Source organism: Rhodamnia argentea, chromosome 2, assembly GCF_020921035.1.
Source record: "Rhodamnia argentea isolate NSW1041297 chromosome 2, ASM2092103v1, whole genome shotgun sequence".
In the NCBI taxonomy this organism is placed as follows: Eukaryota; Viridiplantae; Streptophyta; class Magnoliopsida; order Myrtales; family Myrtaceae; genus Rhodamnia; species Rhodamnia argentea.
The window spans coordinates 5,084,561-5,103,130 of record NC_063151.1 but is presented as its reverse complement, the minus strand read 5'-3'; the positions used below and the strand labels follow the sequence as shown (position 1 = coordinate 5,103,130).

Here is an 18,570-nt window from a genome sequence, read left to right as displayed (position 1 = left end):
TTTTGGAGGAAAAATTAAAAGGTAAAAGAATAATAATAATAATTTATGTCTAATACAAAAAAAAAAAGTCAAAGTCCAAAGTTCAAATTAAGGACTAAAATCACACATAAGCTTAATTAATTGATTGTGTGGTACCATACTTTATTTACCTAAACATTCATAGTCGCACGTAATTTTTAAATAACATTTTCTTTTGAAATTTGAATAACGTTTTACTTTTGGAGGAAAAATTAAAAGGTAAAAGAATAATAATAATAATTTATGTCTAATACAAAAAAAAGTCAAAGTCCAAAGTACAAATTAAGGACTAAAATCACACATAAGCTTAATTAATTGATTGCGTGGTACTATACTTTATTTACCTAAACATTCATAGTCACACGTAATTTTTAAATAACATTTTCTTTTGAATTTTGAATAACGTTTTACTTTTGGAGGAAAAATTAAAAGGTAAAAGAATAATAATAATAATTTATGTCTAATACAAAAAAAAAAAGTCAAAGTCCAAAGTACAAATTAAGGACTAAAATCACACATAAGCTTAATTAATTGATTGCGTGGTACTATACTTTATTTACCTAAACATTCATAGTCGCACATAATTTTTAAATAACATTTTCTTTTGAATTTTGAATAACGTTTTACTTTTGGAGGAAAAATTAAAAGGTAAAAGAATAATAATAATAATAATTTATGTCTAATACAAAAAAAAAAAAGTCAAAGTCCAAAGTACAAATTAAGGACTAAAATCACACATAAGCTTAATTAATTGATTGCGTGGTACTATACTTTATTTACCTAAACATTCATAGTCACACGTAATTTTTAAATAACATTTTCTTTTGAATTTTGAATAACGTTTTACTTTTGGAGGAAAAATTAAAAGGTAAAAGAATAATAATAATAATTTATGTCTAATACAAAAAAAAAAAAGTCAAAGTCCAAAGTTCAAATTAAGGACTAAAATCACACATAAGCTTAATTAATTGATTGTGTGGTACCATACTTTATTTACCTAAACATTCATAGTCGCACGTAATTTTTAAATAACATTTTCTTTTGAAATTTGAATAACTTTTTACTTTTGGAGGAAAAATTAAAAGGTAAAAGAATAATAATAATAATTTATGTCTAATACAAAAAAAAGTCAAAGTCCAAAGTACAAATTAAGGACTAAAATCACACATAAGCTTAATTAATTGATTGCGTGGTACTATACTTTATTTACCTAAACATTCATAGTCACACGTAATTTTTAAATAACATTTTCTTTTGAAATTTGAATAACGTTTTACTTTTGGAGGAAAAATTAAAAGGTAAAAGAATAATAATAATAATTTATGTCTAATACAAAAAAAAAAAAGTCAAAGTCCAAAGTACAAATTAAGGACTAAAATCACACATAAGCTTAATTAATTGATTGCGTGGTACTATACTTTATTTACCTAAACATTCATAGTCGCACGTAATTTTTAAATAACATTTTCTTTTGAATTTTGAATAACGTTTTACTTTTGGAGGAAAAATTAAAAGGTAAAAGAATAATAATAATAATTTATGTCTAATACAAAAAAAAAAAGTCAAAGTCCAAAGTACAAATTAAGGACTAAAATCACACATAAGCTTAATTAATTGATTGCGTGGTACTATACTTTATTTACCTAAACATTCATAGTCACACGTAATTTTTAAATAACATTTTCTTTTGAATTTTGAATAACGTTTTACTTTTGGAGGAAAAATTAAAAGGTAAAAGAATAATAATAATAATTTATGTCTAATACAAAAAAAAAAGTCAAATTCCAAAGTTCAAATTAAGGACTAAAATCACACATAAGCTTAATTAATTGATTGCGTGGTACCATACTTTATTTACCTAAACATTCATAGTCGCACGTAATTTTTAAATAACATTTTATTTTGAATTTTGAATAACGTTTTGCTTTTGGAGGAAAAATTAAAAGGTAAAAAGAATAATAATAATTTATGTCTAATACAAAAAAAAAAGTCAAAGTCCAAAGTACAAATTAAGGACTAAAATCACACATAAGCTTAATTAATTGATTGCGTGGTACTATACTTTATTTATCTAAACATTCATAGTCGCACGTAATTTTTAAATAACATTTTCTTTTGAAATTGGGAAAAAACCACCAAAAACCCCGAACTATGTCAACCGTGTCACATTTACCCTAAACTTTTTTTTGTGACACCAAAAATCCCAAACTTTTACTCATGTGACACATTTACCCCAAACTTTTTCTTGTGACATTGAAAACCCTAAACTTATACCCGTGTGACATATTTACCCCAAAATATTTTTTTATGACATCAAAAATCCTAAACTTATATTCGTGTGACACATTTACCTCAAAGTTTTGAGGTAAATGTGTCATACGAATATAAGTTTGGAGTTTTTTGTGTCACAACAAAAAGTTTGGGGTAAATGTGTCATACGAGCACAAGTTTGGGGTAAATGTGTCACATGCATACAAAAGAAAAGTTTGGGGTAAATGTGTCACAACAGGCATAGTTTAGGGTTTTTGGTGGCTTTTTCCCTTTGAAATTTGAATAACGTTTTACTTTTGGAGGAAAAATTAAAAGGTAAAAGAATAATAATAATTTACGTCTAATACAAAAAAAAAAAAAAGAGAGAGTCAAAGTCCAAAGTTCAAATTAAGGACTAAAATCACACATAAGCTTAATTAATTGATTATGCTCCGTCTAAAACAACAACTCGTGGTGGTATTGCCAAAGTCGGCGACGCCGGCTTCCTCTGGTTCTTACAGGATGCAATTGCCGCATCACTGATATTTTCTCCTCTGTTGAATCTCGGCGCCCTCTCTCTCTCTCTCTCTCTCTCTCTCTCTCTCTCACATATGTTGGTCGCCTCAATTTTCATGGAAGAGGGCAAAGCAAAGTTCGCCGCAGTCACCGATCCCGTTCCCAAACTCGATTCCGCCTCCTCGCTCCGATCGTCAGGTCTCTTTGTCTCCCGTTCTCGCCCGTTCGTACGTGTACGCCGTGCCGATGTGATCGATCGTGTCGTTACTTGCTTGTGATTGTGAGTTCCTGCGTGTATCGAGTGATCGATCGTGTGAGGATGTCCTTTCTCTTTGACCTAGATCGAGTTCTCGATGCCGCGCGCTGTAAATTTAGCCGCCGTAAGAACGATGTTTCTCTTTGTAAACTGGTTTGACCGTTGTAATCTCTTTTGCCTCGTCGGTTGTGATGTGCTGTTTTGTGGATGAAGCTTCGACGTCTGAATCCGGCACCTCTGTCCAGAAGCTCGGGCGCAGTTTTTTCTGTTCTTTCTTCTTTTTTTCAATGTAGGTTTTGCAATAATGATCTCGAATGATTGTGCTTCTCTGGCTGTTGCTGTGAATAGATATTGTACCGTAGCTTGTTATTCTATAGGTATTTTGGTGTGTGTATGGGCTAGTATGGGATATGAATCTGCTGTGTTTACTCACTGCATCGTGGTTGTCCATATAGGGCCGCCAGTCAAGAGGTCAAAGCCACCAAGTCTGGTCAGTCTCTGTGTTGGGGTTGTCGGCAAGCACTTGGAGGATATAATTACAGATTTGGAAGAGATTGCCGTTACCTTCCCTGCGGATATTAAGGTTTTCATTTGGAGTTTTCTCATGTATAGTTGTGCGAACTTAACTCTTGCAACTGGGGATAATTTTTGGACAATCTGTGCATGAAGAGCAATCGAGCACGCTCATGTTGTCAAATTGCCCTTTACAATCCTACTCTATTGTTTGTGCCAATTAATTACTTGCGTCCAGTTTTATTGTTCTCATCAAAATTTCTCCAGAGAGTGAGAACCCTTCCTTGTGCTTCGATGTTGTGATGAGAAGCTGTTTCCTCTACGGCATCAATTGTCTCATCATTTTTTAAGTTGCCTTCACCTAAGCAGCTATGTCTTACCAAGGGTTCACATCTTAACATGATGGTTTCACTCGATGAGTGTATGTTATCTCATGCATTAGTCATGCGAAGAATGAATGTCAAAATGGGGGGAATATGACATTTGTTGGTGTTGTGGATGTATATAGTTTGATGGAAAAATCATAGGGATGGGGGTCTTTTCTACATGTCGAACATGATGAGAGCAACTCAGTCGTGTTTTTTCCATGTCTTTGCAGAATTTCAGTTCTTGAGTGCTGTTATGGTACTTGTTTACTCGAGTAGTTTATACATAGCATGGTATTGTACAAGTAATTGTGCATTAGACAGCCAAGCTAGATATAAAAAAGATATTGTTAGTGCAAGACATGCTCTTCATACATTTTCTTGTCTAGTTGATGCTTGTGCATATAGTCGACCTCATTTTAGTCATAAATTGCTCCCCCGAGATGTTGGATACCGCATGAGTCTGCTCATTGTTTTTTCGGAACGACTTATGTACTATCCAGCAGAGTAATTTCTACTCTGCCTTCCTGGAGTCCCATTAGACAACCAAACAACATGATAATTGCAAAGGCTATTCTTCAGTTCTGCTCAAATCAGAAACAAATCTATGCAATTTATGTAAAAGTATTTGTTCTATGGATTTGGGTCCGGGGTCTCAAACCTTCGGAAGTCGAATAATTGAACTCCAACAAACCACCAACCCCCCCCCCCCCGCCCCTCTCCCCCCTCTTCCCTCTTCTTTCTCCCTCTCCCCTCCACCTAGCGCAACCCAAGAAAAGAAAACGAACAAGTGTGTTGCCAGTTTTTTATTTTTATTTTTTTGGACGTCTATAGTCTATAGCAAGGTGTGTCGCCAATTTTCTCAATCATGTCGGGAGTAACATAAATAGATTATTATTATGAGCTAATAAGCTAGTCAATAAAGTATAAATACCCTTGCTATGATCGGAACCCAATAGGCTAAGACTGAACCAAATAGGGTATGTGTTGGAGCTCTAGTTTGCATTTATTTCATGTGTATAAAAGGAAGAATCATGGACCTTAAGATGTGAATGTAATCTTCTGCTGGCCTGATGGGTTGGACATTTGAGAGATTAATTTTTTGAGCATGTATAGCATACTGAGTGCTAGAGTGCATCACGCATGTTACTTGTTACACGGGAAACATGTAAATGGTTGAGACTCAACACCATTAGTGCCTCGTTCAGGTGTAGCTCGTAGGAAGAAGGCCTAAAAGATAAACATGTTGTTTCAAGCAGACTGCATTTTTCTTTTTATGGAAATAAAGTCAACAAGAATTAATAGGTTTGAGTCAGGCATAGTATGTTGTAGTGTCAATGGTCCTTTTCTACTTTTTATTGAGATGATTTTTCCGTAGTGGACACGGTGTCCCTCTGTTTCTCATGGTTTTTCTATTGGCAGATGGCAGTGGCAGCAATTGCTCGGAGGAGACGGTTACTTGATAACAATGTAATTGTTTCTTTGGCTGATGGTTCATGGGAGATCCTTGACATCTCAGGTTCAAATGTTTCTGATGTGGGATTGATTAAATTAGCTGGAATATGCAGGTCTCTTCGAGCTGTGGATATAAGGTACTTAAGTTACATTAGTTATTTTAGGGGGTCTCATAGGCCTCACCTTAAGTCATTTGATTTCCTTATGTGTGCCTCAACACTTCCCAGAAAGGGGATGGGAACTATTGTCTCCATGTTACACATGGGTCCTACCCAGGCTGGGTCAAGTGCTCCACTCTATGTTCGCGACTTCTTTTTTCCTTTTTCGCTGAACTTGTTTTTACATGTAATAGGGTATGTCAAGGATTTGTAGTTGGTTCCTTAAAGCATTAAGCAACAAATCATGAACACGTGAATGCCTTGTGTTTGGCAAATGAAAGGAATGTCACTTTGCCTTGTCTTTCCACCTAAGCCCTACCAACCTTTATCTTTTCTTTCTAAAGGATTAAAGGGATTGACTTTTAAGAGGGAAGTTCTTCAAGAGATTACTGTGAATTTACAAGAGTCCAAGTATGTATGATGTCGATCTGTTGCTTGGAAAAGTAAAAAGAGTAAATACAGGACAACGGTTCTTAAGCCCTCTACCCTCCATATAGGCCGAGGGCTAGGGTGAGCTGAGGGTAAAAAGCATACGTGAGATAATGTGTGTAACCCCACTTTTCTAGGAGTCAAGAGGGAATTTCTTTTTGCCCATGCTTTCATGTGATAAGTCGAATAGATGCATGAAACGGAGGACCTCTGTTTTCCCCAGCGTCATGATTTCATAGTTGTAGTTCTTCTTTCCGTTTTTAAGCAAATCTACCAAGTTATATGCTGACTATCTGTTGGCTTTTTCTTTTTCTTTTTTTCTTTTTTGCTTTTTTTTGTTGCATGTGAAATGTCAAGAGCAATGCTGTACCGCCATTCTGCCAGTCTTTACTTGGTTATTTTACCTCTGAAATTTATCTGTTCTCTGAAAAACTTGCTTGTTAGACTAGGTACTATCTCATGCTGACAAAGTTGTAAATGAATACTATCATATTAAGATGATTTATTTTTGTGCAGTCGGTGTGCAAATATCACTGTGGCTGGTGTTTCTGGAGTTTTGCAGCATTGTCATTCGCTAGAAACTTTGAGATGTGGGTATGGACTCTGCCTATGTCAACATTGGCGATTTTCACTTCAATGACCGTTGTCGTCCTTCTTCTCTTTGCTTTACACACTTATAATGATTAGCGTATGTCATTACACGGTGCAATTAATGCCATCTTGGGCAAAGCCTCTTGTTACTCCAAATATCCAAGCATGTGAAAGGGCATTATTTTAAAATTTAGAAGTATCATTTACTTCTGATGCATACATATTATCACCTTAAGCTAAATCCTCATTGCTCCTAATCATGCTTCACTAGAATAATCCTTGTATATTACGGAAGAACCTTAAGCTTGTATCTTGCTCCACAGCTAGTCAGCGTACTGTATTCAGGGTGAGGGTGAAAAACATTCTGCGCATTTATTGGTTGAAGTTTTGAATAATAAGAACACTCAGTTGCTCTTCTCCATATAAGGAACTATAATTAGAGATTGAGATTAATTGTTTGCTCCTTGCATGTCAACTGGCATACCCAAGATGACAGATCTGATTTTGTCGTTAAATACATGGATACTTTGAGCGGAGAGAGTAAGAGAGTTTGTACAATTAGTCGAGAGTTACTACCAAAGTACTATCTTGAGCAACATTTTTGGTCTTTCCCTTCATTTGGCACCTCAATTTTTATGATTAGAATGTCGTACAAGTTGGTTATCCTTAACATTTTATTTAGAGGTTTTGACCAGCCATGGCATGGTATACTGCTTTTGCTGCTTTAAACTGGTGCTTACTTAGCTTCAAGCCTTCAACTTCTGCCCCGATGGTTTCCACATAAATAGTGTAACTTTTGGAACCCATTTTCTTGGGTTTGACATGGGGTATAAAACTCCTAACAGGAAATGAACCAAAGTTGATTTGCAGAGGGTGCCCGAGGAGTGACTACACAGCACGTTGTTGTTTGGGCATATTGAAACCGAAGCTGCATGATGTGGATGGTGATTCATGGGAGGAACTTGATGCTGCGGAAATCATAGATGGCGCACATTCGTTGCGGTGGCTTGTCTGGGTATGAATTTACTCTTTGTAGTTACTTATCCAGTTTTTTCATCTTCGCCGTTTTCATCTGCTTCACAAAGGCTGGAAGGTTCAACTGGGACTGAGATTTTGGATCTTTGCATTGTTAGTATGTTCAGTTATTTTGTTGTCAACCATTTTAAAATCATGACAAGAATATGGAGTCCATTCTCCTGTTTTTGCTCTTACACTATGAAGAACAAACAACTTAGCTTCTGCCTTTTGATTTTCATTTCATGCAGCCAAGGATAGATAAAAATACTCTGGAGGATTTTTCTGCTGAATGCCCGCGCATCACAGTAAACCCCAAGCCGTCACCTTTCACTCAAAGATGGACCCAAGCTCCAAGGGAAGCGTGGCCAGATGTCATATTGGATGAAACCTTTGTTAAGGATATTGATCCCGAGACATGGGCTGTGTCTGGACTTAGACCCAGGAGGATTTCCGCACCTCTATCTAGCCCGACATCTGAATTATCAGTGGCTGAAAAGTTTAGCCCGACATCTGAATTATCAGTGGCTGAAAAGTTTAGGCTTGCATTTCTCGAAAGAGACAATCGGTTAGCCCCGAAACGTGCAAAGAACGTGAGACAACGTCAACGGCGTGCGGAGAAAGAGTTGATGACAATGGATACGAGGGCAAAGGCACTTGCTCTGGCCTCCAAATTGAGCAGATCGCTCAATAATAGGCACTAGTGTTCGTGGATAATCAAGGGCAGCACCTCGGAGAACGCTTTCGTTGTATTACCATGATGTTTTTGGGTGCTTGTGTTTCATAATGTCTGCAGCATACGGCCTTGTTTTGATGAGGTTCAGCTAGCGTGCGTTAGCATATTCTTGTGAGCTTAGAATTTGGCCATCATAAATTTGTAATTATTATATCCCGATCATATAATCTGTATACCTTGGTGACGAGAGGAACAGGCAGCGTTTCATTGCGGTGCTGGATAGCGTTTGAAGTGTCTCATGGAGGTTGGTTCAGGGCCGGGCTTGAGCAGGGGCGGGTTCATTTTAGGTCGGTAATTTGTTCTTTCTGCATCTAAATCCTTTTTTAGTACACTTCCATATTGGTTGGTTCAGGGCTGGGCTTGAGCAGGGGCAGGTCCATTTTAGGTCTGTAATTTGTTCTTTCTGCTACTAAATCCTTTTGGAGTGCACTCCTCAAGCCCGTAAAACCAGTCGCAACAGCGAATTGACTGAAATAAAAAAAAGAAATAACAATAATAATAGAACGGTATAAGTGGGTTATCGGGTTGGGTTGAACGGGGCGGTGGCTTTCCCAGGAGTGAACCTGGTTAGGCTTAAGATAATAACATTACGTTGACACCCTTTAATTGAAGTGTAATAGGCCCAAAGCCTGTCAAGTGCATGCAGACAAATTTACTGAGTCTAAATGGGCCAATTTGGGCCGGGCTTTGGAACTGTTGGGCCAGATAATGGACTAAGATATGGTTGGACTTTGCCACTAGATCATGGGCCTAGGTAATGGGTCAATTTTCAACTGTAGAATGGGCCTAGATAATAGGCCAAGATTGGGCCTATTTGGTGTAAAAAGGGCCAAATTTTGGGCCCGACAGTGGGCCTAGATAGTGTGCCAAGTTTCGTCAGGCTTTGGGGCATTTTGGGCCTAGAGAATGGGCCACGCTTTGGGGCTAAGATTATGGGCCAAGTTTGGCCCAGCCATTGAGCATCTGGGCCCACATGATGGCCCATTGGGCCTATTTGGTTTTTTTACTGGGCCAAGTTGGGCCTGGTGGAGCAGTATAATGGGCCGTACCTCAGGCCTATTGGGCCCATTACTTTTGGGCCTAATGGGCAGACCTGGACATTGGCGGATTCAATGGGCCAGACATTGGACAAGATAATGGGCCTTTGTGTGACGAACAGCTTCGAGGGCCCATAAGGGATGGGCTTCACGTTATGTCCCCAATGGGCCAGCCACGATGGGCCTTATCGTCTTACACAGTCTTGGTCGGTTTTTACTTTTCAAATAATACGACGAACCAGACTTAAATTTTATTTTACATAAAAAAAAAACCTTAGCGGGCTCCCATGTGGAATTTCGACCTTGATTCTGTCCTGATATGATGATCTGTTATCCAATGCATTCTTCGAATGCTTCACATCTTTAATCCCCACACTCGTCCCCCAAATTTTTCACCAAACCAAATTATTACGTACAAGAAAACCAAAGGATTTTTCACACACTATTATTTCCCGGACCTCTCCAAGAAACGAAAAGAAGCGAACTGCTGACTCTAAGTTTACTGTTTAATCAGGCTGCGTAGAACATATTGTAGAATTCCACCATGATCAAAATATGCCAGCTCTACCTGCAATCAATCAAAATCAACGATACAAACATAAAAACCAGGGGTCCTTCTCGATATATGCCCGTACTATTATTATGGGAGTTGATAAAAGGAATGACAATGCAATGAACAAAACTAGGGAAAGGCCGCAGGCACATTACCTCGGTATCAAATCGCAGGGTACATGTGAATGATTTCGCGGTATTGGTTGTAACAGTAACATCTTGGCCAGGCCTTATCTCACTGACTTTACTGGGAAGGTCTATGGTGTAGCGTTCATGCCCCGTCAATCCCAACATGTCCGCATCCTCGCCTGGCTTGAAACACAGTGGAATGACCCTCATACCAGCCAGATTGCTACGATGTATTCTCTCAAAACTTTTGGCGATCACTGCTTCCACCCCCTAATTAAGCCCATCATGCTTAGAGATACCGAACCCAAACTAAAAGGAATACTGGGGAATTGAATATGTTGAGTTAAATCAAACATGACCCCACCAGGAGCATCGGTCCCTTGGCAGCCCAATCTCGAGAGCTGCCACTTCCATACTCAGCTCCTGCGAGGATAATTGTGTCTTGCCCAGCGACCTTGTACCTCTGCAAGAATACAGGCACGTCAGAATTTGAAAGGCGCAAGCATATTAAGCAACGATTCTCGGGACTCATCATGCAATAATCAATATTCAGCCGATCCAAGATCTGGATGTCAGCTCTACAACCTCTAACTGAAAGGGAAATATTGACATGATGTCTGCATTTTATGATTCATGCACTGTAGTATTTGCTCCTTGGAAAAGGAGTTCAATTCACGAGTTTTAGGCCATCCCCATCATGATAATATAATACAGATGAGCATGCTGAACTTAAGCAGTTCACGTCTAAGCGTACATGCCATGGAGCTGCTAAGGTGGGACCATGCATCTTAAATTTTATGACTCACCATAGCGGCATCATACACAAACAGTTTCTCTCCTGATGGGATATGAATCGTATTTGGACCCACTTCTCCGTTCAAGAGCTTGTTGAAAAGGCGAATATTGGCAAAAGTACCACGCGTCATCACTTCATCATTGCCTCGCCGGCTGCCAAAAGAGTTAAAATCCTTGGGGTCCACTCCGTGTTCCAAGAGATACTTACCTGCAGGGCTGTCCTTGTGGATACTTCCAGCTGGTGAGATATGATCAGTAGTTATGCTGTCTCCAAAGTTCAGTAGGCAATAGGCATCCTTCACTCTATGAGGACCAGGAGGATCCATGGTCATGTTCTTAAAATATGGAGGTTGATGAATATAAGTCGAGCTTGGATCCCAAGAATATAGGGTAGAGGAAGGTGCAGAGAGCTGATTCCACATAGGATTTCCCCTTGTACTAGCCTCATAAGTGCTCTTGAACATGTCCGGCAACACATTAGCTTGAACAACCAACATCAGAGTAAAATGCATGTCCATTGGTCCAACTGTAAGAGATGGAAAGCGCCAAAGAATCAATCCGGTGAATTCAATAGGCATCTACCTCTGCAATTTCCTCATTACTCGGCCAAATATCCTTGAAATATACTTTCTTCTCATCCTTTGATGTTCCAATAGATTCCTTATCAAAATCAATGTCAACCTAATTGAAAAAGGAGTCAGCTAGTCCTCATAAACTATTGAGTCGAGAAAACTGCTTCTAACAAAATATGCAATTCTGAACATATCAGGTCAACAGCTTCAAAGTAAATAAGAATCTGACCAAATGTAAGTAAAAACCACATATTAAGGCTTTCATGTGGTCATATTGGTATGCCACTGTTTACAATGAAGGCTCCAATGGAAGTATCCAACAAGATATAAAGCTGTCAGAAGGTAAAATTCCACCGCAGACATCTGCATGCATACCGTGCCCGCAAGTGCATATGCAACTACCAATGGAGGTGAAGCAAGATAGTTTGCTCTCGTCAATGGGTGAACACGGCCTTCAAAATTTCGATTTCCAGAAAGCACAGCTGCAGCAATTATATCTGCAAAATAAACCAAAAAATCAACTTTGGCTGAACCCGAAATATCATGAAAATGATCCACTTCAGATAAAGAAGCAAACAGAATCATCAGCAGGTGGACAAAAATTATCAAGATTGACAAACAGATGGCACGATGGAAAGCCCTTCGCAATAACAAGCCCCCCAACCCCACACACACACAAAAAAAAAACAAAGCTCAGTTTAGTGGGCCAGGTACTCTGGAAAGAGAATGAAAGAATTGGTTTTAGAAGCATAAGCGAGCAGAAATGTATGATTTATCTTAATGCAAAGCAAGGAAGTCATCAAAGCTCGACTCATATATTAAAGGAAGTAACCTTAGGGATTTTTTCAAGTCTTGTTTGGTGCTTGTCGCCTATACTTGTTACCTAGCCACATGGATACAGATTGCATTTCCATTAGCATCTCTTTCCATAAAACCATGAATTCTCAGATGACTCTCACCCATGGAGCAACATTACTGTTTATATTATCTATTTTGACCAAGAAAGGATCTTAACAAGCCTATAAACCTGAAGCTAGAGGTGCCACAAGGGCTCATGGCAAGATGGCACAACTTTGTGGATACAATTCTTGCCTGCTGGAACAAAATCTTCATGGTACTTGAAACGACTCAAGAAGCATTGCTAGAGTTTTCTTTATCCTCCTTATTAGGCTAACTCAGACTCTCTGGATGATTTCGCTTATAGTCACTTATTAATGCCCATAGATTTAGATAACTTACATATTTCAGAGAAAGATAAGCCAGTTTCAAGGCAAGAGGTTACTGTGAGGTTTTAACACGCATTTTTTCACACATTGACCACCTAAGTATTAAATAAAAAGAAACAAGTCAGATTTACCATTATTTGCAATTGCAGAGGCAACTGATTCATCAAGTTCCCCTGAATTTCCGATGCATGTAGTGCAACCATAACCAACTAAATGAAAGCCCTGAAAGTTCAGATACTTTTGCAAGCCACTGCAGATGCAAATGTTGGAACAATGAGTAATACGCTTAAATAGCTATTGAATTAAAAAGAAATACATCTAGCACACCTCTTGAGCAGGTACTTTGTGACAACTCCAGATCCAGGTGCAAGACTTGTTTTAATCCATGGTTTAACCTGAGACACGCTTGTTCTTGTTAATCTCTTCTGTAACTAAGTTTATGTGCCAAATCTCAATTTGAGATGCTTAGAGTTTGGCCACCAGAAAAGTCTCAAGAGGTCAAAACATTTGAGAATCAAAAACCAACCTCCAATCCGAGTTCACAGGCTTTCTTTGCAACAAGCCCAGCTCCAAGCATGACACTAGGGTTTGACGTGTTTGTGCAACTTGTGATTGCTGCAATAACGACACTACCATGCTTAAGCTCCGCAGGTATTCCATGGAATGAAAAGGCTACCAATCTATCTTGTGCCTCCTTTGGTACATTAAATCCCTGAAATAAAGTAAAGTGGGAAACAAATATCCAACGGTCACATTAATCAACATTGTGATGCCACAATTGGTTTAGGATGGTTAAAATTAAATATCAGATAACAATATGTGCGCGTGCCTGCGTGCCCAGACAAAAAATCAGCCATATAGACTTTGCATCTGGAGGCACTAACTAGCTTCAAGAAAAAAAAAAATCTATAAAGCTGAACAAACTTAAAGTTATAGACGTAAGTAAAAACTCCACACCAGGAGAGTTATCGTCATAGGAAGCTATTGAGCTAAAGAAACTTAGAAATGGTAGAGAACTAGAATCGTCCAAGAATGCCCACGCAAATTTCACAGAGCAATTACCTTGAAGCCAACTTTGTTGTCAAGACAAGCATGCCAATCAGCCTTCAGATCTTTCTAAGGAACTCGGTCGTGAGGCCTTCATGAAGAAATAAAGAAAATCATCATTGGGAATAGCAAATGATTAACGGGTGATTGGATCAATACTATTCATTACCTTTTTGGTCCTGCAACTGAAGGTTCAACATCTGCCAGGTCCAACTGAAGATAAGATGTGTATGCTATTTCTCGTTGAGGCTGGAAAATCAAAATAGTTAGTAGATGTGGTCTGCGCCTCTAGATTACATTTATTCAACAAAAGGAAGCGACAAAAATTACCTCACTATAGTCAACAAACATCTTGTTTGCACGCAAATATGCCTCTATCATGGACACCTAAGTCAAAACAAAAATTACGTGGCAAGACAGGTTTATCTTCCACAGAGAACGGGCACTAAATTGTAACATAAATCTATATCAAATCAGCTCACCGTTTCATCACTCCGTCCTGTTAACCTCAGGTACTGCAATGTAAGATGATCCACAGGGAAGAAGCCCATTGTTGCCCCATACTCAGGAGACATGTTAGCAATTGTGGCCCTGTCAGCTAGTGATAACCGAGCCATTCCTTCACCTAAATTAAACATGAGATGTACAATTGGTGTGAAAGAAACAAAAGTATGGTGTGAAAATTCAATTTCCAGGGTTTTCTTTTCAGTAACCCACCATAAAACTCAACAAACTTCCCGACAACACCATGCTTTCTGAGTATCTGGGTTACAGTTAAAACTAAGTCAGTGGCAGTGACACCGTCACGCAACTGTCCTGTCAACTTGAACCCAACAACGCCAGGCAATACCATGCTCATGGGCTGTCAAATACAAAGGATATTGGATCAGAGGAAGCAAAAGTTATCTCTAATCCCATAGCAGATTATGCTTTCTCTTTGTCTCTACAGGATTACTACATGCTAATGAAGGTACTTAGAACATTGATGAACTCCAAGAGCGACAGGTACACTTTCTTGAGGAGGACCTTAACAAAAGTAGAGAGGAAATTATATAATTTCTTCAAACTGGATTAACTGCACACTCATAAACTGAGTAAGATGTCTGGCCATGGTCCTCAAAGATCACTACATTTATCACTGCATTTCACACTCAGCATTTAGGAGCATGCCATAGAGTTCATATCTTATGGAGACTTCAAAACAAAATATTAATACTCTGGTTCAATCAAACCTGCTATCATACATCAGTCAAGATGGAACAATGGTGGGGATGAGCGGGTGTGGCAGAGAGGGGAAGCAGAAATGCCGAATCTACCTGTCCAAGCATAGCTGCCTCTGCTTCAATTCCTCCCACTCCCCAACCAACTACTCCTAACCCATCAATCATAGTTGTATGGGAATCTGTACCGACCACACTATCTGGGTACAGAATGCCATCAGTGTTAAAAACAACCCTTCCAAGATATTCCAGATTAACCTGAAAAATTTATCAAGAAAACACCATTTCCACAAACCAAAATGATTAATGCGTTGCCCAGATTTTATCCACGAGGAGAGAGAGACTCAAATTGAGTTTTATCAATGGGCTGCTGAAACATCCTCACCTGGTGGACTATCCCAGAACCAGGTGGCACAACAAGCATGTTATGGAAAGAGGTGGATCCTCACTTAAGGAAAGCAAATCTCTCTTTGTTTCGGTGAAACTCCAATTCCATATTAGCCTCCAAAGCATTCTCATTTCTGGCTACATCAACCTGAACAGAATGATCGACAACCAGGTCCACCGGAACCTGCAAGTGTGAGATATTCTAAGTTATTAGCCAATTGTCAAATCCTCATATAAAAAAGAAATGCACTAGACAATTTTAAAAGAAGCATTTGAATGCGACTACTCATGTTGGGATGCCATTAGTTTTCTAGATATCTTGACTCCACGTGAATTGCCATGTAGTTGTTTGCTCTTGTGAGAAACAGTGCAACTGCAAACTCTTATAAGCTTTTGTTTGGTGTAAAAACAAATCTTTGACTTCATGTAGCAACAAAAAATATTAAGGCTGTGACTCAGCAAAAGTGAGTGTTCTTGTGCAAATAGATTGAACTCTTGTTTTCTCAGGTTTTGGTAGACACGACAAATGATACATCTAGGGATCACCCTGTAGAGGAAATAGTAACTGGAATTTGAAAATAACAAAAATTTCACAAATCAACTTGTTCAAAAAGTCACCAACCAACGGATTGATATTTTCAGGATCACTGCCAAGATCCTTCATGGCATCCCGCATGCAAGCAAGGTCAACCACCGCCGGTACTCCTGTAAAATCCTGTTCAACAGCTCAGAAGCCTTAAAATGTGTAAGGTACAACCCAAAAAGCAAGCTACTTTCATCCAATTAATAATTTTTAACCTGCAACAGGACACGGGCAGGCTGGAAGGGAATTTCAACTTGCTTAGGTGATGTATTCTCCCAGTCAATGATCTTTTCAACATCATCCTTAGTGACTAGGAAGTTGTTGCAATTACGTATAGCAGATTCCAAGAGTATCCTTATAGAGTAGGGCAGCCTCTCTGCATTGTTCAGGAATGATGGCAACAACTTTATTGGACCCCAGGCGAGAATCAGATGAAGAAAGAAATCAATAGGGCGATATAATCTTAGTTTGCATTCAAGCAAATGCATTTTGAGGAATCCATAATTTTCCTTCTTTTCCAGAGAATTAAATTTGATTAGCAATGTAGTTTTTGGTGGACAAATTTAGGTGACAAGAACTGACAAAAGAGAATTTTTTTCTGAAATCAATTCCTACACTTCTACTTTTAGTTTGTGGCACGATCAACAGAACTTGATTTTTGTTGTTTTCAAACATCTTTTGTGAGAACAGAGTATATGCACATCCATCAATGAAACTGATGCGCATACCTACTCGGGGATCGTTCAAAGCTGGTAAGCTATAAAACTTTCCAAACTCTCCACCTCCAGGCTTCGGAAGGCTTGTCAATATTCTCTGGAAAGCATGTTCTGGAGCTGGAATTCAAGGGAGGAAAATTGAAGCAAGTAGCTTGGTATTTAGCACTTGCAAAATCATATCTCATGAGCCAGATAATCCATGATCTCCACCTCTGATTTCATTCTATTACTATCGCAGCACAAGATTAGCCCATAAGTAGAATTATTATGGTCACCGATCATAAATTTGCCTATCAAAATTAAGTTATGCATGTACCACACTTTCATGCAATACATAATAGAATCCAATCAGATTTATTGCTAAAATCTATCATAAAGAAAACAATAGGAAAGTTCAACATCAGATTCATGGCAGAGGTTATGCGAACTAATTCATCAGTAATCCAGTAATTACTAATTGAAAAGGCAACTCATATGTCACGATCTATATATGCAAGTAAACATGCAACGGCAACAATTCCTTACATGCACTCTTCATAAGCACCGCAAGCGAAAGGTTTCCATGTGATCGTCCACTCTACACAGAGTTATACTTGACGGCAGACACGTATCACTCCTCCACTCAACGCTACCTCGTGTAGAAATGCGCGCAGGGGATGACATTATGTCAATACGTTCATCAATAATCCAACACCAGGAAAATAACGTTCTCTTTGTTCTTATATTCAAGTAACTTTTGGAGATATCTAGCTTGCTCTTAGATTTAACATAACCGATATCGTCAACGGCGATGATACTGAAAGCAGAGAGTCGACGGGAGTCCCGTACTCATAGTAGCAATCCTTCGCTGGAGCCTCTCGATGACCAGAGCACCGGTTCTAATCTGAGCGCGGACACTCAGCGTAGGAGACCGCCAGCGCACGCCGCGGCTCAGCCGCGGAACAGAGCACCTCGGGGCGGTGGAAAAGCTCGGACAGCGGAAACTCCGATCGGCGCGCGGAACGGAACGCGGAGGAGACGAAGGGCGAGCGGTTCCGGAGAGAGGACGTCGCGGGGAGAAGGCGGGGGGAATTCTGGAGAGGGGAGTGGAGTCGAAGCGAGCTCTGGAGAGGGCAAGGAGGGAAGGAGGAGACGGAGAGGTGAGGTTGTACATGGCGTCGGAAATGGAGGAGCGAGGGTTTCAGAGGGGGAGAGAGAGAGGGTGAAGGAGGGAGTGGAAAGTGAAGGAGAGGGTGGAAGAAGGTGCGAGAAGAGAGGGAGAGAGAAGGGTGGCGAAGAGGGAAAACTTCTGCTTCTGTCTTTTTTTCGTTTGCCTTCCACCAAATTGAATGACTTTGAAGAGGAACCTCGCGTTCGGGCCCGCGCCCGATTCGCGCGGGGTCATCGGAATGTTAGTCAAGTTGACGGATCCTCTCGGCCCCGGGTCAGATGCATCGGATGTTACTGTGATTCCACGTCATTTATTTAGGGGGAAAAATCCAAAAAATGGCCTAAAGTCCTCTTATTTTTTTAAATAAAGACCCTAAATGATATCTGTTTCAAATAAGGGCCTGGAGTATCCTCATTTTCTCAAATAAGAGCCCGAAGTGAATATTATTTCAAATAAGGGCTTGAAGTAACCATAAAATTTCAAAAAAGGGCATGATTTTAAGGGTATTTTTGTCTTTTTATTTATTTGATTTTTTTTCTTTTTTTAAATCTTTTTTTATCTATTTTACACTTTTTTTTCCCTTCACTCTCTCTCTCTTTCCCGATGCGACCAGGCCCTCCCCTACTCTTTCTTTTCTTTCTTCTCCTTCGTCTTCATCTTCTCCTTCTCCTTCCTTATGTTGCTCACGGCCACCCCTCCATCTGTAGATGCCGCCTAGCCGTCCACCTCAACCCACCTACGGCCGCGCCGCTCGACCGTTGGTATAAGCCTCTCGCCGCCGCCGCCACCGTTTCCGGCCCCCGCACCCGAGGCCGAGAGAACCACGAACCCACGAGCTTGGTGAGGTCCGACCCC

The 18,570-nt window shown here is 39.5% G+C and overlaps 2 protein-coding genes across 4 annotated transcripts; one reads left to right on the top strand and one right to left on the bottom strand.

The window, feature by feature from the left end:
* Nucleotides 1–2,885: 2,885 nt before the first annotated feature.
* On the top strand, nt 2,886–8,632 carry LOC115749956. Of its 3 annotated transcripts, XM_048274355.1 has the most exons (8): nt 2,992–3,185; nt 3,334–3,417; nt 3,496–3,623; nt 5,341–5,510; nt 6,477–6,554; nt 7,422–7,566; nt 7,817–8,040; nt 8,077–8,632. In XM_048274355.1, the coding sequence occupies exons 1-8, from the start codon at nt 3,104–3,106 to the stop codon at nt 8,267–8,269; spliced, it is 1,104 nt and encodes a 367-aa protein (XP_048130312.1). In that variant the 5' UTR covers nt 2,992–3,103; the 3' UTR covers nt 8,270–8,632. The 3 variants fall into 3 exon arrangements, with proteins under 3 accessions (XP_030542873.1, XP_048130312.1, XP_048130313.1); XM_030687013.2 differs by lacking the exons at nt 2,992–3,185; nt 3,334–3,417 and adding an exon at nt 2,886–2,982; XM_048274356.1 differs by lacking the exon at nt 3,334–3,417 and having other exon boundaries at nt 2,993–3,185.
* Nucleotides 8,633–9,698: 1,066 nt separating this feature from the next.
* On the bottom strand, nt 9,699–17,856 carry LOC115749994 (aconitate hydratase, cytoplasmic). The gene is given in 20 exon segments (XM_048274282.1): nt 9,699–9,906; nt 10,047–10,289; nt 10,384–10,482; nt 10,826–11,305; nt 11,397–11,495; nt 11,762–11,883; nt 12,744–12,862; nt 12,940–13,007; nt 13,139–13,324; nt 13,675–13,750; nt 13,829–13,908; nt 13,990–14,046; nt 14,142–14,284; nt 14,377–14,521; nt 14,976–15,137; nt 15,265–15,450; nt 15,889–15,981; nt 16,065–16,225; nt 16,578–16,682; nt 17,394–17,856. Coding segments are annotated over 20 exon segments (3,018 nt in total). The 5' UTR covers nt 17,719–17,856; the 3' UTR covers nt 9,699–9,837.
* Between the last annotated feature and the right edge of the window lie 714 nt (nt 17,857–18,570).